At 40.3% G+C, this 24,991-nt stretch overlaps 1 protein-coding gene across 1 annotated transcript in view; it reads left to right on the top strand.

The window, feature by feature from the left end:
- The window catches only part of LOC121960063 (netrin receptor UNC5D-like), a 296,895-nt gene that overhangs the window by 180,290 nt on the left and 91,614 nt on the right, over positions 1-24,991 (top strand). Inside the window, exon 5 of the mRNA XM_088070697.1 lies at positions 22,806-23,012. Coding sequence (XP_087926823.1) covers positions 22,806-23,012 — 207 coding nt within the window. The remainder of the gene's footprint in view (positions 1-22,805; positions 23,013-24,991) is intronic.

The raw sequence follows: 24,991 nt of genomic DNA, 5'->3' as shown, positions 1-24,991 counted from the left end.
TGTTTGTGGTGGCAAATGTTTTAATTGTGAGGGGGGGGGGGGGGCACCACAAATAAGAGTGAGTTGATAAAAAAGAGAAAAAGGACTGTAGTATTTTTCTTTGTTCAGGAGGTAGAAACCCTACAACTACCAGAATGCACCACGCTGCAACGGATCAATAAATGCCTCTGATGGTAGCAAACTTGTTGGTTTGGAACAATGGCGGTTGGCTGGCAACAAATGATTTTGTATAACAGCTGAACAGTAAGCTAAAACCTGTTTTTGAAAACGGGTCTGTGTCTTGATTGTCGTCGATATTCTTAGTGTCTGCGGTGGTGGCATGGGTGGCGAGCAACATGAAAATATGGAAGTACAGCCTCTAGTTCGAGCAACAGCCTTAGAGCCAGCGAAACTCTGCCATATAGCACCTCTTAGATGGAGGGAAGTATACCACAGTTCATTTACACATACTGCCCACATTGTTATGATAAAAAGCTGGTTGAAAATTGCAAAGTATCCCTTTAATCACCATGGATGACACCTTAGATATACTCCGCTTCATCACATAATTTCTCATTAAATCCAACAGCAGATAAAATAGTTTAATTCCTGAACTTAGCAGTCACACAGTGTAGACCCCAATGATGCCACCTGCATGGATTTAACTGCGTTGCCGCTGCCTTTACAAATTAGTTGTTTCAAAATTCCAAATTAGGCGTTATCTCTGATCCTCCAGGATTTGCAAGCTTACATGGCATTATTCAAACATTGCTTAGGCAGTGATTTATTCACGAGAAGAGCACATACATCTCTGCTCCAGCGGCATCCTGCTTCGCATTCACACAGCTGCTCACATGTGGGGGTTTGTCCTGTGAGTGAGAGGTGATGGTTTTGACCGAGGGGTTGAAGCTTCAAGCTGTCAAGGTCTTCTAATTGAGGCGTTATTGCCTCTGATGGTGGGCTCCGGCAGCGGGTTTATAGTGGTCTTAACCTGTTAATTAAAGTCCAATAGGATTTCTAATGAGGAGAGAGATACTGCCTTCTGTCTGAGACTGTGTGCAGATGCAGCCACCTAGACGTTCCTCCGTGATGGAGCTCAGGCAGATCCGTAGTTCTCATTATATCCATATGGACAGCTGATTGCACAGCCTTCCTCCTTATGGCGGCTATAGTCTTTTAGCTAGCTTTACTCAGCATTCTCTTCCTTTAACTTCACACATTGCTGAGATAGCAAACCTCAATGCATAGGTAGCCCACAATACCTGAGACACTGAGCAATGACTGTGCCTCCTCCTTTTTTTTTTTGTTTGTCGTGAGTATACGTACGGTGTGCACAAATAATCAGGTTACGTAAGGTGGAATCTGGGACACTGTGTGCAGGAGGATGTGCCACAAGGTGCTGAGCATGCCCCTGCTCGCTTGCTCACTTGCTCATTTGCTCATTTGCTTGGTTATTTGAAGTGAAGCTTCATTTGTGTGACAACTGCAAAGAGATTTGTGTTGACATACTTTTGCCTTGTCCATCTAACCTTGACAAATGAGGGTGTTCAGCCTTAAAAGATCTTGATTCTTGTTGTTTTGCTGCTTTTTTTCTGTTTCTTTAAAGATTCATTAGGAATCCCTGGTACAGTACACTGGGACTCTAAGTTATTAAGGAGTAAAATGGTAAATTGTTCATTAGTAATGTATTGCACAGGGAAGCAGGGACTTTCATCTGCTTTGCTTGGTAGAAATCATATCCTTCTGTCAAAGGACGAGCTTGTTAGATAGCACCCGACTATATACTTCTGTATCTGATTTGAATACAACCTTTACCTCAACTTTCATCTTGATCACAATCCATTTACTGCAGAGCTTTTTGCAGCCCAGTTGTCAGAATAAAATGCTGGAATTTAACATCCCTGCAAACTAGAAATATATATTGCATCTGTGCACTTCATACATATCATATCAACATTTCTTAAGTGGCTTAGTTCTGATTACATGTATATGAGCTGAGTTTCACATCAGGAGGAGGAGATGGGGGATGTTGTGACACCAGGCGTGACAGCTGCCAAGCAGCAGACAGCAGCAGAGAGCTGTTAGAGTACAGCAAAACAACAAAAGCAGGCATTTTTAATGATATTTCCACCCATTTTTTTTGCAGTCAAACCAGATATTTTAAGCCAGAACATGATCTTTTTATAACCCTAACCAAGTGCTCTTATGCCTCCACATTAGTGACCACCATGGAAGGGGGCTTTATGTTTTTAGGTTGTCTTGTCTTTTACAGAATTTCTTTGAATTTGACCACTTGCATTCAACAATAAACCGATTAGATGTTGGTGGTCAAAGGTCAAGATCACAGTGACCTTGTTTCTGTCTCATTCTTGTGAATATCTCAAGAACGCTTTGAGGTAGTTTCCTCATATCTATATCTCCACTTGAACTCAAGAATGTATTGTTTTGAAATTTGATGGTCAAATGTCATGGTCATTGTGACCTCATTAAGCCCAATTTAGACCTGAGAATGTACAAATTAGAATTTGGTGGTCAGATGTCAATGTCCCTGTGACCTTGTGTCTGTCTCAGTTTTGTGGATGCAATATCACAGGAACATCTTGGGGGAGTTTCCTGAAGTTAGGCACATTTGGAGTCAAGAATGTACTGTTAAGATTTTGGTGGTCTAAGGTTAATATGACAACATTTTTGACGAATATCTAACAGGATCTCATGATGAAGTGAAGACATTTTGCATCCAAGAGGTCAATTGTCCACTTCACTGTGACATCAACATCAACAGTGACGTCACAAAATTAAAAATTGAAGAATTGACTTTAAACATATTGGCTGCATATGAAACTTACAAATTTAACAAACATACAAATGTGTAATATCAGTGGTTTGCAAAAACATAAAATACCAAAATCTATTGTGGCATTGAGTTGTTTTTCGGCTGGAACACATAATCACCAACTACTCAGGTTGCATTACTGGGGCAGTTAAAAGAAACCTTTGAAGACCTCCACTGGGACGTAAAATGCAGGACAGACTGGGCTCCAGTGCGTCTCTTTGAACCACTGGCCCCCCGCTCGCTGAAGAAAATTAGAGATGAGGTGACAGTGCTTGGTGAGAGAAGCAGTGCAGGATAAAGTTACTCGCTTTCTTGCATTTTTCAGGGACCATTAGTGATCTTTCCCTTTTGATATATGCAAGGTGCTTGGAGACATGGAAAAGCACTGTACAGGTGTTTGATTGTCATGAATTTTATATGTCATGGGACCACTGACTGCTTTCCTGCTGGGCTTCTGACTAACCTCCATTTTCTTTAGCTTAAGAGCCAACCCACAGCGTCACAGATTCCTTCGTGTTTTATTTTTCATCAGTACCTTATCTTTAGGAATAATACCATGAGTAAGTCATTACTGGGTGGAGGAAGATTGTGTGGACCATCTATTCTTCTGGGTTTTCATAATTCTCCAGAGGGAAAAGGAAAGTGGAGCTGAATGAGTCAGACTGATATTGGCGGAAGTTAACACCTTTTTGTATAGTAGAAAGAGTGTTTTCAAATGATAGATAAGCCTCTGAAAATGTTCAAGGCTTCCGTGCAGCCTTAAAGCTGAACTTGAAACCTTGGCTCTTAATCTCTACTGTAAAGCTGGAAGTCAAACTGTGGAATATTATGTGCTGCAATCAGACCGTCACAGGTTGAACAAGGATATGTTCTTATACAGCACAATTCAGTTTGAATAATGTTTTGACTTAATGACTTCTAGTTTGATGACTGCAAAACCCATCAGTTATAGACTCATTCATGGACAGGCCAAACAGGCTAAGTTGGCAAAATTATGGCAGAGAATTCACTATACTGTACAGGTCAGATGATTTAGTATTCCACTTCTGTAAGTTTAAGGACTTGCGTGAGGTTTAAAGGCTGACATTTTCTGACTTGTAGTCCCTAGCATTGGTCAAGCTTTATCCTACAATTCCTTTCATGCACCTTAGTAGTTTAGTCATTAGACCCTGCATGAAAAACACTTGTGTCTTTCAAACTTTACCTCCACATTTTTTTATACAAGCTTTAAATTCTCCAAGCTTGAGCTGAGATAACCCTGATGACATCACTTGGGTTGTTTCTAGGTATTTCAACAAGTATTGGATGGACTGAAATCCAAAATTTTAACAGACATTCATGGTGCCCAGAGGATGAAGCCAACTAATTTTGGTGATCTATAACATTTCTCTAGCACCATCAAAATCCTGATATTTGCAGTTCTTTTTGTCAAATTTCTCGACAACTAATTCATGGATTACCATAATATTTGGTATACTCATAGTCTCCAGAGTATACATTCTAATGACTTTGGTGACCTTTTGACTTTTTTCTCCAACAGCATGGTGAGGTACATATTTGTGGTTTAAGCAAAACGTTTTGACAACTATTGGATGGATAATACAACCTCTCAGGATAAATTGCAGTAATTTTGTTAATGTTGATTTTCATCCAGTGCCATCATAAGGTCAAGATTTATATTTTTCCAATACTTTGGTTCATGAATAAATAGGTCTACCTTCAAAATCAAATTAGCAAATGTTAGCATGCTATCACATTAAACCAAGATGGTGAATGGCTAAACATCAGTATGTTCACAGTATCATAAGCCCCTTTTACACAGCCTGTGAAAGCGGGAATGACTGGCCATTATTTTGCCTCACCATTCATTGGAGAGACTTTATGTGAGACTGTAAAACACAGATTACCAGTTAAGACTGGGCTATTTTTTTGTTGGGGGATAATGCCCTGCAGTGTATGACAAGTTTTAAAATGTTTTTTTCAGTAAATTTGTTGTTATATTTACGGATTAACAAAAAAATAATAGATCAATAAAAAAATAATAGATAGATTAATCAAAAAAATAATCAATTAATTAATCGATAAAAAAATAATCGTTAGGTGCAGCTCTAGTTTAGTGTAAAAGGGGACTTAAGAAGGGACCTTGTAGCAGCCCTACAGCACAATCGCTGTAAAAAAGGCTATTGTTTGCATATTAGCATGCTGATGTGAGCATTAGTAAAGCCCCACAGAGCTGCTAATGTGGCTGTAGTCTCTTTGAGACTTAAGAAAACCCTCCAGAAACACAAAGGAAATTCTGCACCAACGAAGTGGCACTCTGCATGATGACTAAACAGATCTTCATGTGTAAAATTGGCGGAGTGCCCTGCTGGAAAATGTAAAAGCAAGCTATAAATTTGATTTATCAAGTGTACCCTCCAGAGCTTTTTCTTTACAAGTTGCATGGGTAATGCAACACAAATAAAAGGCAGTAGGCTATTATGGCTAATGATAGTGAGGAGTGTGACATTTTTCATGCAGTCCTGCTGTATTAGGAATGCAACACATTTCAAGTTTAATCACCATTTCTTTAGCACAGAGACATGTATTCTTTAAATGAGCCCATTAAGCAACCAAATACTGTAAAAGAGCCAATTTAAAGGTGTAGTAGACGAGGTTCCTCATTTGTAAGATGACATCGAACCCAATGCATTGACGTAAATTGGAATTGTTTTTCCAAAGGCTGCTGAGTCTCAGTGGTGAAGTGACACTTTCCAGATCTGAAATAACATACATCAGCAGCTTGCCTTGTTGGTACACAGCCAAGTCATGCACCTACTTTGTAATTTACGGCCAGCTTTCACCAATACCACCACTCTGTGTCAGCAACCATTTGTGCTGTCGTTAAAGCCATCGCCATCAAACTTGAGGCAAAAGTCTTTTTGAAAATTTGCCACTTTATCATGTTGCTATACCCACTACTCAATTTGGACATTCTTTGTAAAAACTAAACATGAAGCCAATGAGAAGAAGGAGAAAAAACCTTCAAGGATATCACCCTCCATAATCAACCTTGTACATAACGACAGATGATTAATGATAATAATACCGAAGCTGTGCGCCGAGTCATTTCCAGGATATTAACATTTTTATTGAATCTCATTTTACCCTGCCAAACATTTCATATGATGACAAAACAGCATTGTGTAAAATAAAGTTTAGTGTTCCAAACCTTTTTCACACATACGGCCACACAGCGGTAATTTATTCATAAAATCCTTCAATAATAGAGTTGCACTCTTATTTGCGGCCTGTGCTGAAGCTCTCAAGAAAAAGTGGGAGGAAGAAAATGTGCGAAGAAGAATAAGAGAGGATTGTTTTCGAGGGTTTTACTTATTTATTGAGGCCCCTTACAAAGAACACTCACATTAGAGTGAGCTGTCAGGTTGCCAGTGTGATCACAGCCGAGATTGTATATACCACACAATGCCTTTAATTATGTCGCTGTCTCTTCACTGTCAGAGAAGACAAAATGGATCAAAGGCTATACGGCAAAGAGTAAGTAAGCAATTATCTTCTTTTGTCTGCTATCACTGTCAGTCAACGGAGGCTTGCTTTCTAAACGACATCAGAGGAAAAGCAGAGAATCAGCGCTGATAGATGAGGTAATAATGGTGCTGCATATAACATGTTATTAAAGGCATTCCATATCTGCTTCATTACTCAAAAGTGACTGGATTGTTCATGCGATAAGAACAAACTAAGTGAAAAAAATCAAATCATCTCATCCTAGTCTGGAGGCTCTCCAATATTACGCTCACTCTCCTCTAGAAGTGGAGATGATTAAACTGATTCAAGTGGTGGGCTGCAGACTAGTAAGGTAATTTTATTGTTGATAATAGTTTGCCATTAGGTTTATTTGGTTAAAGAAAAGTTTCAAGATGTCTCCTTTGAGGAGCAATATCCCTGTATAAATAAATATGTGAGACTCAACTTGTTAAAGAGAAGTTCTGAGTATTCAGTAATTCAGTATTCAGTTCATACAATATAACTTTCAAAGCCCTTAGATCCCTTTAGGTTACTGCTCACTACATAATAGACATGTCAGCTGTTAATTGTTAATCAATCACTCGCCAAGAACATTTTTGACTGAGTAGGCATATCGGTCTACAGGGTAATTTTGCTATTCCAGTGTTGCCAATTTGTCACTTTTCAGGGTTTCTTTAATGGGTGTTAGTCTACGGAAAACAGACATAACCAAAAACTGATATCCCTACACAACTTTCTGTCTTGTAATCAGGAGTCTTAAAGTTGTTTTGGGGGTCTCACACTAAAAGATCTTTTACCAGGAAGATTCCCAAATAATGTATCTGGTCTTCAGAAGACATTTTGTCATGAAAACACTCACAATAAATAACACAGAAAATAGAGTGATGCCGTGCACGAGACAGGATTTTGTTGTTGTATAACCACATGTGTTTACAAAATATCCTGTTTACACCATGAATGTTCTAAATAATACATCCATGGTTTCCTCACGTCTTTACTATTTATAGCCTGCTTCCTCTAGGTGCAAAAACAGCTTTGGTCTGTGTTCCTAATGCAACACATACAGCAAGGTTTCTATTGTTACACATTTCCCCTCAATCCGTGTCTTGCACTCTCATTAGCTGTAACTCGCCAACAGGTCCCCAACAGGTCCAGAAATTTAGGCCGCCGTATATCTGGGAAGCGTCTGCAATGCATTGGCGAGCCTCTCGGCTCACGTCTTTGAACAGTTCACACATAGTCCTCAAGCACTGATTTGAGAGCACCGTGCCAACAGCGATGTGCCTCTGATCTGGGTCTTTTGTTAGGGAGCTCCAAAAACTGTTGGCGAGTGGAAAAGCAGGGCTAAAGTCGTGTAGTGTGAACTAGGCATAAATTAAAGTTTCCTTCTCAGAATTTTAATTTCAGTGGAGATGTGTAGGCAGAAACCAAGTCTGGCTTTTTAACAATGCTTAGAACTTAAAGTTATACTCTTACTTAAACAACTCAGTCGTGGTTGCTTTGTTTAACACCTCTTTCTCCTGGTGACTATGGAGAATTGTGGGGAGGCAGATAAACAAACTCACGGTAATCAAGAAATCACTCAATGATTTTCCTTTTACCAGCATTTTATGAGCAATCAGGATACGATTTAATGCTGTACATGGCACAAGTCGTTTTTCACACAACAGCAGAATACAGTGGAAGAAGTTGGTTAGCTTGAAGCTGAGAAGTTGGAGGTGTCTAACCTGTCATCTGCAACTTTTCATCTGACAGCTCACTTTAGCTGCTCCTTCTTGTTCCATCACTCCGTGGAATATTTAAAACTGATCTGCTGTCAAAAAATGCAGAAACTGTCTTGTTTTGTAGATGTGTTTTTGATGAACAATCGCAGTCAGCACTAACCTCTGTGACTGCTTCACAATAAAAGCTGCCCTGTGTTTTGCCAGTTGAATGCCTCTGATATGACCTCACAGTGGTAGGAAACATTTGGTCTTCATTAGAAGTGCACCCAAATCCATGTACAGCCCATATATTTTGAAAGGCTGTGATCACCTGGCAAATGCTTTACGGGAGTAAACAAGGAGCCAGTCCCGAGCAGTAATGATTCAGGCTGGTGTGGTGCATTGGTCTCAAAATACCGGACTTTCATCCAGGACTTTCCTATCCAGACTCGTGTAAGAAACCGTGTGAACTTGGAGTTATTTTAAGGTACATCCTCACCATGTTTCTTTTTCTAAACCAACCACAGTGATTCTACTAGCCTAAACCTAAAGACACCCAACCATGTTTCTTTTGTTAAATCTAACCATAGTAACTTTTATTGCCTTAAAATATCCTCCGTAACTGTACGTTCATTGTGTAACTGTACATTTAGGACGTAACCTCATTCACGGGGCACTAATTCATATGATATCATACAAACTGTTGTTGTTGATTAAAACAAGAAAAAAACATGCATAGTTTCCTGTGACTTTAAATGGAGCTTGGGAATGGCGGACTCTGCCACTTACAATCAGAACTGCTATAAATAAAATAATAAAGTAATTGTAAATACATTGGATGGCTTAGGGCTGCCCCCAAAAGTCAGTGATTTTCATCGATTTTTTCATCAGTTGGAGACCCCTAAGTCGACTGAGATTGCTTCAAGCAGTTTATTTGTTTGTTTTTTTGCTAGTCAGTGTGCAGTGTACTACTTGGGATGTTTTTGTCCCAGAAATTTGCTGCAATGAGTGCTCGTCATATTCACACTCCTATTTGGTACAAGCAGCTGCATACATCAAGATTTCGTGTCAAGTGTCGACAAAAAATGTTGTTGCACATTATAGATCTGTAATTAGCACATTTAGCTTGTTCACTATATTACGTGAATCGCTACATTACGTGAACTCTCAAACTCTTTATGGAAAAAAAGAATGAATGGTTAATTATTAGTATTTAAAGAACCTGTCGAATGACATAATGTTGAGTCTGGTAAAGCCCTAGGATGGCTGGTGCTGACCATAAATAGTATCAAGTTTGATTTTATGAAAATGTTAAGCCTTTTAACTTTAATGACTGTTCAGCATATTCTGCTCAGAGTCTGAAAAATAAGCATCTAAAAATATCACCATAGGAAGACAGGTGACATTTAAAGAACACAAAACATTGACACCTCTTTTCTAGTTTGACAAATATAGTGCAAGCAGAGTTTAAGGAAAATATTTTAGGCAAACAACAAAATATTGAAGCAAAATACACTTAAATTGGTACTGTCCATCATTGAGGCCCACTTATTATAAGTTCTGAAAAGTCAAGTCACAAGTTTGAGTGGATTTGCAAGGATTATCCCTGCTCTCTGCGCTGATATACATGACTGTAAAGCTTATTTGTCATATTTTTAGTTTACACTCCTTGTTTCTTTGGTGGAAGAAAAAGTCTGTGAATTCTTTGACACACTGAATATGAAAGGCATATGCAAATGTCTTCAGCATTTTATTTAGATGAGTTTGTTTCCCTCCTAATATTAGCGTGTGCAAAATCTTATTGAGAAGTGGTTCACGGGACAGAAATGGGAGACTTTTTTTGTCAGTTTGACATCCAGGTAACCCACTTTTGCTTCAGCATGTTTACTCTTTGATTATCAGGAGAGCTGAGGGAAGCACTATCTCCCGCCTGCCAGAACCAGGCTGGCAAGCTGTCACAACACCGATGAAGACACATATACCACCTGGGTGTTTGTAGGTGACACACATTCACACAAACTCATGCACACAAACTGTACACACACACTCTGGTTTGTGCACATACACACGCTTTCTTAAAAATTGGTAGTTTGTTTTGACAACAGAATATATTCTTGTGGTGCTTTTATGAAAACTTTATATATCTGAAGGAATTAAGAAGTGTTTGTTTCATAGGAAGTGTTTGTGTCACATGACAGCGTGTTCACAGATCTGTCCCATTCAAATATAGCTGAGCCCAGTGATTCTGGTGTTGATGTCAACATGGACTGTTAAATTTGAAACTGCAAGGGTGAGAAACCTTAAGACCATTTCTAAAACCTGCATTTAAGATAATGAGCACGACCGGACAGAATCTCATTAATTTATGACCAAGTCTGTACTGGACCAAGCTCTTCTTTGCCCTAGCAGTTCCCCCCTGTTGGTCAATTGCAAAAACATTTTGGAGACATGTTTCAACAGCTTAATTTAAAATATACACCAAGTTTGGCGATTTTTGGGCCAAATTTTGCGCCAGGTCAGTGTACTTGTTTGGAACAAGTGGTGCCTCCTATTGAACCATTAAACCTAAAAATTAGGTCCTGGTGACAAATATCATGGTGGAACTACCACAGAAGCTGTTTTGATTATTTTTTTCTGTCAGATTTTGTCAATGCAACAGCATCACAACAGTGCAAGATGCAGTCCCGAAATTGTACAAGCGTGCAGTTGAGATCAAAATGAAGCTTAAGTTCGAAGGTGAGTGTGGTCTGAGCAAGTAGGTAGGAAGTATGGCAGTATGGCAGTAGGAAGTAGGAACAGGGTCATTGCCCCCCCCAACACACACACTTAATGCCACTGACGTTCCAATAAAGGCCCAAAATGAAAAAGAAGTCATTTTGCACAAAATACAACAAAAAATCCAGTATAGTCCAAAGTTCTTTTGGAAGGTGAGCATCTTATCAGAGACTCCATTTCTACTGTTCACACTTTGTACTTTGGCAATCTGCTTTGTAATCTCCATTCCAGCAATGCTAAAGCAACAGACGCCTGATGTACCATACACTCCCAAACTCTTACTTTGCCCCTCCTCACAGATACACAGGATAGATCTTGATGGGGAAGTGTGTGAGCAGTGCTTAATCCTTTATTTTCACCATCCAGGTGTCCTTAAACAAGGTTCCTAACCCCCCGCTGCTCCACTGGGGCTGCTGTCCAACAGATAAGAGCTCGGGCGTACTGAGCAGCTCCCACATGTGAGTGCAACTTTGAGTGTGAAGCGGGGGCTTTGCCGATAAAGACCAACAGACATTTTCTTGCCTTGTGTGAGCAAAAATGCATTGAATCCACGCAGGAAAAAGGTCTAAAAATGTGGTCGTATGAGAGGGAAATAGTCGATCAGAGCAGAGAGTCAACATTTGTCTGTTCATGTTTTGATTGGACAACATCTGGCATGTGTGTAAGAAAAACTGTGTTTGCCTGGGAGTGCTTCAGTTGTGGCACATACACCGTCTGTGTGTGCGTATGCGCGCACATGTCTGTTGTGTCCTGAGATGACAGATGAGAGGTTTGCATCAATATTTGAACAAAGCTCTCTGGCTTCTCTTTCTGTTGAGGCCATGCTGTTTTTAAGAGTCTGAGAGGCAGAGCTGAAATGTATTGCTTGTGTGACTCCCGTTGCAAAGAAATTACAAGTTAGAGAGTAGATTCAGAGCTGCAGGCGTTTCAGCAGGCTGACAGAAGTCACTGTGAGACTTGCCTGGGGACAGGGAGGAGAAGAACCTGGAAGGAAACGGAGATGGGATTTTAAATAACAGCAGAAAATCTGGTTGTTGCCCGGCTATCACCTTGACTTTTATCCAGTTTTTGGCAGGATTTTGGAATGACATGGAAACCTAGCTAAACTTTTACTGGACAGTGGAGTGTGTGTACATCCAGCTGGTGTGTTTCGACACATGGTCGCTAAGCACCTGTCAGTCTGTCAGGGAGGACATCTCCAGCCGTGGGTTGATGTGTTTTGATACTGTTGAAGGCCTCAAGGATATGGAATAATAAATTCACACCAATAATGCAACTGTGATGCAGTATTTTTTTATCTTCTGTATTATTCACTATACACAAGAAATAAATCATTCTGTAGTGTGACCAACACAACACTGGATACAGTACAAAATATACACCGCTCCTTTATATGTGCTAGATCAACATGTTATGATGAAATGACATAGATTGATGCATTATTTAGTATGAATAACATATCTTTATCTAGCTGTTGAATTAACTGCAAAACCCTTTCATCACAGTACAATATGTCATTTCAACATGTAAAGATGGAATATAATGTGGGAGGATATCAATACAGCATAGTATAGTGATATTTTTCTGGTACAAATTTTGTATCAATATAGAGATGCCAATGATTTTTATTATCATATAACTTATAATATTACAAATATAAATTAGACTTTTGGTATTAGAACAATTAATAATTGACTGCTTCCACTTACTTCCACTGAGTCCACTAGATAGAGGTGAGAAACTTTATCCTTTAATCTTATTAGATAAAACACACGCAGGGCATAATTTACAGTTAAAAAGAGATAATAAATTGCAATACATGTTATTGCAATATTTAGCTTATGGCAAAAAAGTTTAAAATTGCAATAATAATAATAATATTGTATTGTGACTGAAGTATCATGATAAAGTCGGATTGTGGGACCTCTCGTGATATGACCATCATGACTTAAATGAATAAGATAAATACATAAACATACATAAATAAGAACTGTAAAAAGAACAACAAAGCACTACAGAACAGGCTTGATGTGATTAACATATGAAAAATAAATATGCTTCTCACTGGTCTCCAGTTGTTAGAGTAACATTCACACAACCTAAAGTGCACACTGACCATGGCTTTACCACCTTGCTTGCTGTAAGCATGTTGTTATCTATTCCTGCTTCAGCTTCCAGACCATGTTTGAGAAACACACATGCTCTCTGCTCCGATCACCTGCACTTGTCTGCAAAAAGTGCATCTACAGTCACTCTCTGTGTTTACAACCACACAATCACCACAACAAACAATGTGATAAGTGATGATGTAGCTTGCACTTAAACCCAGCCTTGGCCATTTCACACGGTAGTACTGCAAGCATCAGAGTTTGCACTTGGCATTATACGCGTCTTCATCTAATGTCATTATCGTATGTCACATGGAGTGTGGGGGAGTGATCGTGCACAGGAGGCCCAGTTTTTTCAGACGTGTTTGTTGCTACCAGCTGTGACAAGGTGGCGACACCTGGTATTGTTTTCACCTTCTGAGTCTCTGTCAGTGTGTTATCATGGCAAGTAGTGATCCTGGTGACAGCTGTGGCGGGAACTAGCACAGAAACAGTGTATTTTGCCGGGTGTTTATATATCTGTCTGTCTGTCTGTCTGCAGTCTGTGGCCACTTTTACACAGAGATCGCACTGTAGAGCCGCAACAAAGCCCCCCTTTTATATCACCCCTGCACCCAACCAATGGTGGCATCATTCCGCTCCAGTGTGTCACTATACTCTGCATCACGGCATCGTGCAACCAAAACAGGCTCGACAGGCGTGACGTTGAACACATAAGCCTCCGCCTCTTGGGTGACGTATAATCCACACGTCGGCAGTGCTTTATAAACAATAATAAAGGCATAACATGGCAATCACAATCATTTACCTTCTCTGTTATATGGCAGCTGATCACAACCTCAGATTGGAGGGTAAGAGGCTTCTGAAACTCAATGTTTTTTCAGTTTACGCAAATTTAAGGCCGCTGTTCTGCTTATTTGAATTAGCGGTTATGCTAAAAGCTGTGTTTTAGATCTCCAAACAAATTCATTATGTCTTCAATGAATCTTGTCTTTTTTTTGTTTCTTGTTGACAGACAAGTATTGTCAAGGTAAAATTTAACACTCTTTAATACTTGTCTGTCAACAAGAAACAAAGTAAATGCTTAGCAGTAGATATCTCTGCAATACAATACACAGACATCTTGGACATAATGTCAAAGGTGCGACTTCTTCACTCTGTTGATAGGGTTAGTTCATTTTTTGAATGTTTCAAACTGTAATTATGTCCAGATCTTACATAATGCACCTTTAAGGGATTGAGTTCTGTTACATAACAATGATATCGGCTTGAATGTGATTAATTGTTCAGCCCTAGTTGAATAGTGGGTAGTGTCTGCAGAGCACCAAACACAATCAGGCTTTTTCACGTGTTACTGCCTACTCGCCCCATTTGCTGTTGTGCTGGGAGATCAAGAAACCCCATCTTTGCCAGTCTAGCTTTCCCCTGTGGTGAATCTGTCTGGGCAAAAGTTGGCTTAGAACCCAAAAACAGAAGTGCCTTTCTTTTTGGACTCAGGTATACAAGCACTTCCTGAAAATGCGGAACATTTTTTTTTTTTTTGTCTTCCTGCCTTGCACTTGGTTGATCTGAACAGATGCTCCCCCAGTGCTTCTCACTATCTTCAACACCCACCTATCATCTGCTTCACCAATCTCCCTCCACCCCCATCTCCTCTGCTAGCTTCACCTCTGATCCTCCTTCTCGACCATCCATCTGCTGCACGGATCTGCGTCAGTGCTGCCTATGAAGACACCTCACACTGGGCATATATAATTAATGCAGCACTGACCATTGCCAAGCTGTATTTATTCATGTATTTACACAGACACATTAGCCTGAAAGTCATTGTTTACACCCGAGCGACGACGCATAGCAGCAAATAACATCCACAGAATGCCCCCCCTTTACTAACTAACCACCTTATTTCTCAAACCTGTTGCTGAAATGTCAACATGGTGAAGTAATTAGCGAACAATTATGCCACCGGCTCTTAATTTACAACTAAGAATTAATTAGTAGATTTGTTTGTTAATTCATGGCGTAGCAGCTGCTTCCTGCTTATTAATACTGAATGCTGTCGAGTGAGTTAAAGCAGTTGGAGAACTTATCCCGTGATTCTGTCCAGTTTTTTTTAACATCTTGGGCCAATTTAAATGAAACTGGTAATGCGTGATATGTTTTTATTATTTTAAAACTGCAGCATTTCTCAGTTATTTAAAGGATGGTCAGTTCCTCTTGTAAGAATAATTCTGAAAATGAGATGTCCTGTAAAATGTTTTCGGCTTCAAGCCACTGATTATTGGACACCACATTAAAGCAAATGTTGCATTTTATTAAAGCCATATATTCTCTCCCACTCTCTGAGTTTCTGTCTTTCATGCTAACACACACTGTCTCCTTTTTGTTTTCTTTCATGCTGGCAATCCACACACACAGTGTTAGCGGGAGATGCATTTTTTGGTGTCACGCAGCTGTTAGTGGTCTGATATCAGAGATCACGCATGTGACACTGTGGATATTTGAATTGGGTCTGGGTCAGTGGACTGTATTCATGAAGAGCATGTGCAAAATAGCAAGTGCAAAAGGTACACAAATAGGTAAACTTGCCTTAAGAGCCAGAGGGAGAAAGTGGTGTTGTTGTGGTTTACTGCAAGTGCAAGGTCATTTATATCCATTACAAGTCGTTCAAACTGAAGCAAACATGTTTGGTGTGAATGTATCAACACAAATGGTTTCAGCCTCTGCAGGGAGGAAACTGTGACAACAGGTACCGTACCTGCTATGGATACAAGCAGAAAGTGGCCTTGATGTCCTTAACATCATCAGAAGGTGTTATTTTCTGAGACACTTTTCCAAATCTGATAAATACGTGAAATAAATCCACAGATTTTGAGCCATAATGCAGCCACAATGACCCGTGTTGACGATGTTGAGACATGACAGCCCTGTTAGGGGAGTGACATGAAGCTGCAGTTGTGCAACGACCCATATTAACCCAGGACTAATTGTTTTGTACGTGTTGTCAAAAGGACAATCAGATTGAGCTTGTATTTAGCATGTGTGTCAAAGGGGTGTAACAATTACTTCCTGTTAAGCGCAGCAGAGGCAGGAGGTTCAGGTTCAGAAGGCAACAGCCTCTTAAACACCAAGGATCTCCCTGTAATCAGTTCTGCATGGCAGGAAGTGGAGCTGCTTGGTTCCTGGTGTATTCTGAGCCTTTGTGCAGAATTTGGGGATGTGTTGCTCAGGCTGATGCTGGATTTTTGTCACTTGTGAATTGTGGTGGAGTGTCATTGGTGGTGGCCTTCTGCTGGGTGATGAATGAAAAGTTCACAGTGCTGACAGTGAAAAGGTTGAAGGATCTTATGATGATGTTCCTGCTTATCCAAAAGGACTTAAAGGGACAATTCACCCCCAAATCAAAAATATGTATTTTTCCTTTTGCCTCTGGCCTGTAGTTTCCAGTTATATATGAAATCTCCACCACTTGAAAACTCTCACCAAAACAATTTAGCTCGATAAATATCTACATTAAAGGTAAGACGATTTAATGTTAATTTTTGACAGAAACTTCAGGGTTCTCAATCTCGATATCAAAGACAGTACCCAAGAAACTGTTTTGTTGCACTCTGTTTCGACACCAACTGTGGATGAGTTTAACCAGCATGTCCTTGTTTTTGCAATATTGTGATCGAAGCACGATGAACTCACTTGTCCATGATCTTGAGTCTAAGCTTTAAAACTGAAAGGAAGAGTCCATGTCATGTGCAGATTTGACATGAGGTTTGGTGTACACCCCCTGCTTGTACACAGAACAAAAAGCAGCAGGAATAGGACACATGCCTCTTGGGGCCCAGTGTTTCTGTAGGATTGAATCGGATCAGCTGGTGTTTGAGATGAAAACAGGACAGCAGTTAGTCTGCCAGGAGATGAGGTTGCAGTGTGCTGCAAGTGGAGCCGATTTTGGCAAAACATCAGCCTGGCTGCTTTCTTCAGTCTCTACAAATCACAACGAGTGTGCCGGAGCAGCAGTCGTCTTTCTCTGTGTGAAGCAGCCTGTGCTACTACCCAAAGGCTTTACCAAATTAGTTCAGTCAGCTTGGGGCTCTTTCCCCCTCATTTCTTTTAGATTTCCACTAAAAGCTATGAATACATTGAACTGACAGAGGAGACCACACTAACCCAGTGCTTTTAATTTTGCACAAAGAGATGGAGCGTTTGCCGTACTTGAGGAAATTAAAGCGTTTGCGAGTTTCCCTTACAGGTTGCATCATAGCTGAAGCTGTATTAGCAGACAGTGTGTGCATTTCCAGGACAAAAGTTTGTGTACGAGACAGACAGAGAGGCAGAGAGAGGAAGAATGAGAGAGGGTGTTTGATAGAGCCATCACTCAGCCCTTTGGCAGTGATATCTTGTTTTCCTCTCAAACTGGGCTAGATGTATCTGTGCCCCTTGTGTCTTATTGCCGGGCTGAGGCATTGGTTGTACATCACTGTGAAAACTGTGAAGCACGGGGCACAGCGGTCTTCTGAATGACAGCGGCGAACCATATTGAGGAGAAATATTGGTCTTGGGCCTTTCCTGGAAACGTGCAGATGAACCAATAACAGCCCCACACCAGCCGCGGGATGTAAATGAGTCGATCATGTTAGAGCGGCAAACAGAAGCCCCACAGCACCATAAACACCATCTCATGCTGCAGCCACTTTGTTTGAGACACATCTCACATGAAACAGCATCAGTTTTCTCATTTCCATGTGTGTGTACAGGGCTGGACCTAGCAGTTTCATTGCCCTAGGGAGGCTAACCCCCCATACACACACACACACACACACACTGACACACAATTGTCCTTATTACAAAGAGCTAATGGGAAAGCAAGAGAAAAAGTATATTAAGGCAGGGTCCTGCAGATCCTTAAGTCATTAAAATCATTAAGCTATAAATAAGGCCTTAATTCATATTAAAATGTCTTAAATCAATGTCTTAAAATGCTAAGACATCGGAAGTAGGCTACTGAGAATCTTTTTTTTCTGATGTTGTATCGTAAAATCTCAAAATAATTGGTGATATGTATTCTTAAATAATAAAGAAATAATTTACATAGTTTAACGTCATGCAGAGCTGAACAGAGAAACAAACAGCACTCATATACATTTACAACATCCAATCAGATAAAAATGAACAAGCCTTTTTTTAAGGAATGGCTACTTATATGATAAGGTATGTTCATTAAAATTGTCCCTAACCCAAGTACCTGATGTCAGTTCATGTTTTATTTTTCTCTGTTATTGCAAAATTGTGTGATTTGTGAATTTGTGAATTGTGTCATTTTGTGCCTTCTTACCGACAATAGCCATGGCCAGATTGTTTTCGGGTTGCCCATCTGTCTATCCCATTCTTGTGAACATCTCAAAAACACCCTGAGGGAATCTCTTTAAAATTCACAAATGTCCACTTGGACTCAGTGATAAACTGAATTTGATGGTCATAGGTCAACAGTCAAGGTCACCGTGGCCTCGTCTGTATCATTCTTGTGAATGTGATATCTCAAGAACACCTTGAGGAAATTTCTCCTAAATTTGCACAAAAAATAACTTCACTTATTGATAAACTGATTAGATTTTGGTGGTCATAGGTCTATGTGACCCTGCATATGTGTCATTCTTATGAACATGATATCTCAGGATCACCTAGAGGGAATTATTTTCAAATTTGTCACAAACATCCAGGTGGACTTAATAATGAACTGCTTAGATTTTGGTAAAGGTCAAGGTCACTGTGACCTTGCATTCTTTTCATTCTCGTGCCACCATATCTCTAGCACACCATGAGCAAATTTCTGCAATTTTGGCACAAATGTCCACTCTGAGTCAAGAATGAACTGATTTGAATGTGGTCATCAAAGGTCAAGCTCACTGTGGCCTCACAAATATACATTTTTGATCGTAAGTTTAGAATTCATATGCTAAATTTGATAAAACATTTCACACACGTCTAACAGGATAAAATGATGAGGTGATGGCATTTTATATCAAAAAGGTCAAAGGTCAACTTTGTAACTGAGGAACAGAACTGGAAACATTTGGTGACATACTGAATTGGTGACATTAATCTTGTGGGCTCAGTTTGTCCATCTTCAACTGTGCTGATTGTGTAGATCTTTTGCGCAGCCTGTGTGTGAAGCATTCATGTTAAATGCAACTTGACTGTATTCCGGCTGCATACAACTGCAAGGCAGTTATTCTAGTTTTGTACTGCGCCCCGGATGGCTTTAGCCTGCACTTACTCACTTATTAATGATCTCCACATACACTCAACTCCACCTTACCCATTAATGCTCCAGCATGTTCAGTTGTCACCCCTCCGCATGGTCGTCTATAGGAAGATCCGCCACTGTTTGTGTATTTACTACAATGTGCAGTGCCAGAGAAGCATCCAATAGTCCCGGCTTGGTGTTGCACTCTGTGATCTATATGCAGCCATTTCAAGAGCAAAGACAATGTTATGCTGGTTCCAGAGACTGTTAAGTGCTTGTGTTTCCCCCCAGAGTCACATGTCCCGCCACCAGCCTGAGGTTAAATCACACCAGAGTGTCTCTCTGTGTGTCTTGCCTAATCTGTCTACTGCAACACTATCCCACCTGCTAAATAAAAAATGAAAATGCAAAAAGTCAACGGACAACTCACTCTGAAATAGAGCCCGTAATGCTTTGCTAAACCTTGCTCCTGTTGATATTCGAGTTTTAGTCGCTGTGGCATTAAACTGTCACGTTGGAGAGCATTACTATAATACCTGATCTATTAACAAATGAGTCATTATGGGGCTGTGGCTTTGTCTGACAGCTGCGCGTTTGAGTATTCATGTTCCCATCTATCATCGTCTGGATGCACACTCACGTCTATGTTTCGCATCTATCCAAACACAAACACGGCATGTCAATGCTACAGCGTGCAAAACAAATTGGAGCACTCTGTAGAAGAAAAGCTCGCCCGGGGCTAGTCATTTTGAAATTAAAAGCATGTCTCTTTGTTGAACCTCAGTTCTAGGAATGGGGTGAGAGAGAGAACGTGAACATGTCGCACGGAGGGGAGAGGGAAACCGAGCGGGTGCTGTGATTCTCGCAGCCAGGGAATCACACAGAGTCTTTTATCTATTCCCCTCAATCAGGAGACATCCGGCAGGAAAGGTAGGAGGATTAGATTAGCCAGAGAGAGAAAGAGAGAGTGGGTTCTCTAATCCTGATGGGGTTTTCAGAGGTACACCCATCACTGTGGAGGATGCAGTGTGCAGCGGGGAGTTTGGATCGGGAGGGGCGGGCGCGGGACGGTTTGCCTCGCTAAACCCTTCACACTTGCATGAAAGAGGTTCCAGCAAACTAGGGGATTAGTCAGAGTGTAATTACACTTGCGGGGCCTCAGAAGTAGCAGAACGTGCACTGACTGGAACACACCTCAGACGGGCAGGGGAAGAAGGGAGTAATGCCTCTTAAATGTGTTGCCAGTGTGTTGTCTGTGAATTCTTCAGCTGAATTAACTGTCTTTAGTGAACACCAACATCTGAGAGATCAAAGACGTCTTTATGGGACTACTGTCTGATCATCAGGAGAACGTCTCCATCGTCTTCACTTTTAACGAGGTGATTGTTCCAGTCATTTATACCAATTTTTTTTTGTTCTTTCTGCACAGAGGTTGTCAAAAAGGACTCATTGCTATAGAAAGATTGCATCGCAATAAAAACTGCTGCTTGTTTTAGATGTGTTGGTTCCAGATCTCCAGAGAGTCTTCCCCCTGAAAACTCCCATTAAATCAGGATTTCTCGCCATCCAACAAAACTGCATTTCTGCCGTTGCTATTTGTTACCATACAGAGAAGAAAAACAACACATATTGAGCCAACAGTGCAGCAGAGATAACCCTAAATGCCTCACATATCCCGGAGGAGCTCATTCACCTCACCCTTCAAAAAATACAGAGAGAAAATGTTTGCAGACAATAACACTAATGACATGAATTATTAAAAAGTCTACAAGGATAAGGATTTTTTTTAATCTAAAATGTTCAGAGTTTTGCAAAATCTAGTTGTCTGCAAAGTCCTTGTGTACTTAAAATATTAAACACCGTGGCCCTCAGGGGAATTTGTGCTACAGTAGACTTTCTGTAAAATCATTGGCTCTTCTCATTTCTCTATTTTGTGTCTCCTCCGTCCTCCTGCCTGTGACCCGGGAAATTTTTCTCTAAAGGATGTCTCCATTCCTAAAATGCATCTAAAGTAGAGAGGAGGCTTGGTGGAAGAGCTGTGAGCGAGAATGCACAGGTGTTTCCTTAGCAGCACCATCTTTTCAGCACCAGTGACATATCAAAGAGGCTTGACATGCAGCTGATGATACAGCTGTGCCACACAGCATATTGATATTGCTTTAAAATGCTGTGAAGCACTGGGGAGTCAAAATCCAATATGGCTGCTCCGTGCATCGCGAGTAGTGAAAATTGTTAGTAATCAACAGTTTATTTGCACTTCAAATACTGTCATACTGTCATACACACAGTACTGTCCAACAGCTATCCTGTGTTCCCACATTGTTTGCAGGGTTTCCCACATACTTGTTTATTTGTGGCAGGCGGCCACGATTAAATCATCTGCCAGCACAAATAGATTTTCTATTTTTGGAGCTGGACCGTTCAGTTGGAGTGCTGTTGAAATATAGTCTTTTATTTGCATTGTATCTCAGCGCACTGTGGGCATAGATGCAGCATCAAAACTCCAGGTGCATGGAAAGTGAAACTTAAACATTCATTCTGCTGGGTCCAACACCCGGGACACACTGTGTGTGGATCTGGCCTAAAGACTGGTATACACTGTGCGATTTTGGGCTGTCTCAGACCAAAGATGTCTATCATGAAAGACACATGGCAGTATCTTTGGTGTCCTACATGGCACAGTGAGAGAGAAACCATCTTACTGTGTGCGTGCTGTTACAGCCCGCGCCTACTGACCAACCGATGGAAATGCAGCGTAAAATGATGCACTGATCAGTGTGACACTGCTAAATACTAAATGCTAGTACATGGCAATACTTAGTGTGAGCTCCTCGATGCATAATTTGCATGTCAAGTTGGCCTCTTTTTCCCAGCCACGATGGCATCCATATTCTCCTCCTCTACTTTAGACTTTTTCGGCAGACATAAATGCCACTATATAGAAAGAGCTTGATTTGTTTGTTTACATTTTGCTCTTACCACTACAGCGGTGTAGATGGATGACGCACACCAATGACGTTTTGTTCTTGCGTATTGACGTCGTAGCCTGCGATTTAGTAGGTGACGTCATCACACAGTCTACATACATCAAAGTTGATGTTGTACTCAAGTTTGTTAAGATGTGGAAGAATATAGCTTGCACTAAACTTATAAGATTGCAAAAATCTTACAGTCTGCAGGAGGCTTAAGAAGCAAGGAGAGGAGGTGAGGAAAGGAATCAAGGATATATAAACTGAGAAATGAGAAGTGGGGGTTGTATTGTAATGCTGTGGCGAAGAATTGGCTGTGGGGACGGGGTGATGTTCTGTTGTTGTGTTATTTCTCACGCTGCGCTCCAAAACAATTTGTTTGAGGGAGACGTCGCTGTGAGGAGTAATGGCTGCTAGTTGGGGCTGGTTTCAGGGGAGAGGGAGAGAGTGAGGGATTGTGGAAGCCGGGGGAAGACAGAGAGCGGGCGAGTTTTGAGGTGTTTTTGTGTTGAAAACAACATTTCACTGCAGGGTGAGTTGGCAGGGAAGAAATCGGGAGATGCTTTGAATCAGCCACCCTGCTGTCGTTGATTAATAATTAACTTCCAGATTCTGTTTTTGTTCAGTCATTCAATTTGCATCTCTTTTCATTCTCGTTTTGTTCCTCAGGTCCCCGAGGTGAAGCGCTGCAGCATGGCCAGTCTGGGACTCTGCCGCACTTTCTGGAGGAGCCTGTTGACGCTTACATTGTCAAGAGTAACCCCATCAAGCTGCGGTGTCAAGCTCGGCCTGCTCTTCAGATCTTCTTCAAGTGCAACGGGGAATGGGTCCACCAGAGCCAGCACATGTCTCAGGAGCACACCGACCTCGGGACAGGTACAGCACACAGACATACATACTTATACTGACAAGGCCTGGGCCATATGGCTAAAAATGTTAACACATTATAAACTTTTCATTTTGCTTGATAACGATAATTATCTACCAAAAAAGTCAATCATTACCATCATAATCATATTAGTTTAAATGCTTATTTTTGCTCCTAAGTGAAAGTTGAAGAAATCATATGATTCATTTTGGCTTGAGCTGTTTTTTTTTTTTATTATCAGAACATGACAACATCTGCCAAACAGCAGAATATTTCACAAATCTGAGGTAGAACAAATCAATTATAATCTAAAATATTGTCATCAATATAATAATAAACAGATAAAGAAATATTCGCTCTGGTAAGGAACATGTCAAACTCTGAACACTTTGTTTTAGAGACAATTATTACAGAATAAATAGACAAAATAAAAATCTCAACAGTAACTTTGTGTGCAATTTTTACACCCACAGTTTATAATTTCTGCTGTTTCTTAAACAAAACAACAACAAGATGGACGTTGATGACATTGTGATGTAGCAATGAAAGTCCGTCTGACATGACTGAGACAGAAATCATATTTACAGATGTGTTAATGTATTAAAGTTTTATTCATGTTACCTTGAGTCACATTATGTCATATCGTTATATGAAACAGCCAGTTAGACAGTCACGCTAACTTGCTAACTTCCTAACTTACCATTAGCATTACATGAGTAAACTTTACAGCTACTGTAGCTAACTTTATGTGGCGATCATGGTGCGCTGTTATTCATGGTCGAAAAAGTCATACTAAAAATAACTTCAGCCAATCCCCCAGTCTTCTTCTTCTATGGCTGCTGCTTGGTCTGCGTCTTCTGGTTAATGGCAGATGGTAACTGGCCTTAAAGGGGCATTACCCCCACTTTGGGCATATGGGTGTTTTAATTATATGGAGGATTTATTGAACATTTCTTACATTGCTATCAAGGAAAAATAAACATGCTGTTCATACACAATATATGCAGACAGACTTTCAGCCTAACTCATTTTTTCCAATCAAGTTGTCCTCCTGTCACTTTAAGTTACGAGCATAACAGTCACATCTCTGATAGCAAGGTTTGAGGTCTTAAGAATGAACTTTGCAGACAGTGCTTTGTGCCCATGACTACGTCCAACCCTGCAGATATATATTGCCTCTCCTCTTCACTGCGCACTGTGTGTCACATTTGATCTTAACTGAAAATGACAACTTTTAGAGCATGAAAGGCACCTACTTGTTCAATTTGAGCATTTGACTTTGAACTGGGAATGGTGTCTTTTACTGATGCAACTTGATGAAATGCAGTTGTTGTTGTTTTAACTTGGAATTCAAACCACTAAGAAAGATGTCCTTTTTTTCAGAAGCCCTGTTTTTATTACATCATCTCACAATGGGCATTAAATATCTCATGAGTTCGCTTGTAATGTTTATAAAGTAAATTGACAAAAAAAAAAGAATCATACTTTACTTTCTCCCCTAAAATGTATACTGATGTTGTTAAATTAACTGATTCTCAAGTATACACTGTAAAAAGTTACTTGGTCTTCAATCAGTTGTGAAAAAGTTGGGTTTAAAGTATCAGGATAATTAAGTCTGACTTTGAGCAAGAAAACATAAAAGTATTATCCAGGGTTCCCACAGACATAGACAGCCTTTAAAAGTCATGAAATCCCACTATCTTGTTTTCCAGGCCTGGAAAATTATGTAACATAATGTCAAATTTATCTCTGTAAAGTAACGTAGCTCTGCTCTGCATAGTTGTGCACTGATGTGTGACGGTTTTTTAGCCTCAGCAACGGCTATTGCCATGGCTGGAGGCGCTATGTTTTCAAGTTGTCTGCCCGTCCCATTTTTGTGAATGCAATATCTCAAGAATGCCTTGAAGGAATTTCTTCAAAGTTGATACAAATGTCCACTCGAACAGAAGAATGAACTGCGTAGACTTTGGTTGTCATAGGTCAAAGG

This window comes from Plectropomus leopardus, chromosome 20 (genome assembly GCF_026936395.1).
Source record: "Plectropomus leopardus strain MGB_pleo_1.0 chromosome 20, ASM2693639v1, whole genome shotgun sequence".
NCBI lineage: Eukaryota > Metazoa > Chordata > Actinopteri > Perciformes > Serranidae > Plectropomus > Plectropomus leopardus.
Note: the sequence above shows the minus strand (reverse complement) of the source record. Positions and strands in the feature narration are given on the sequence as shown.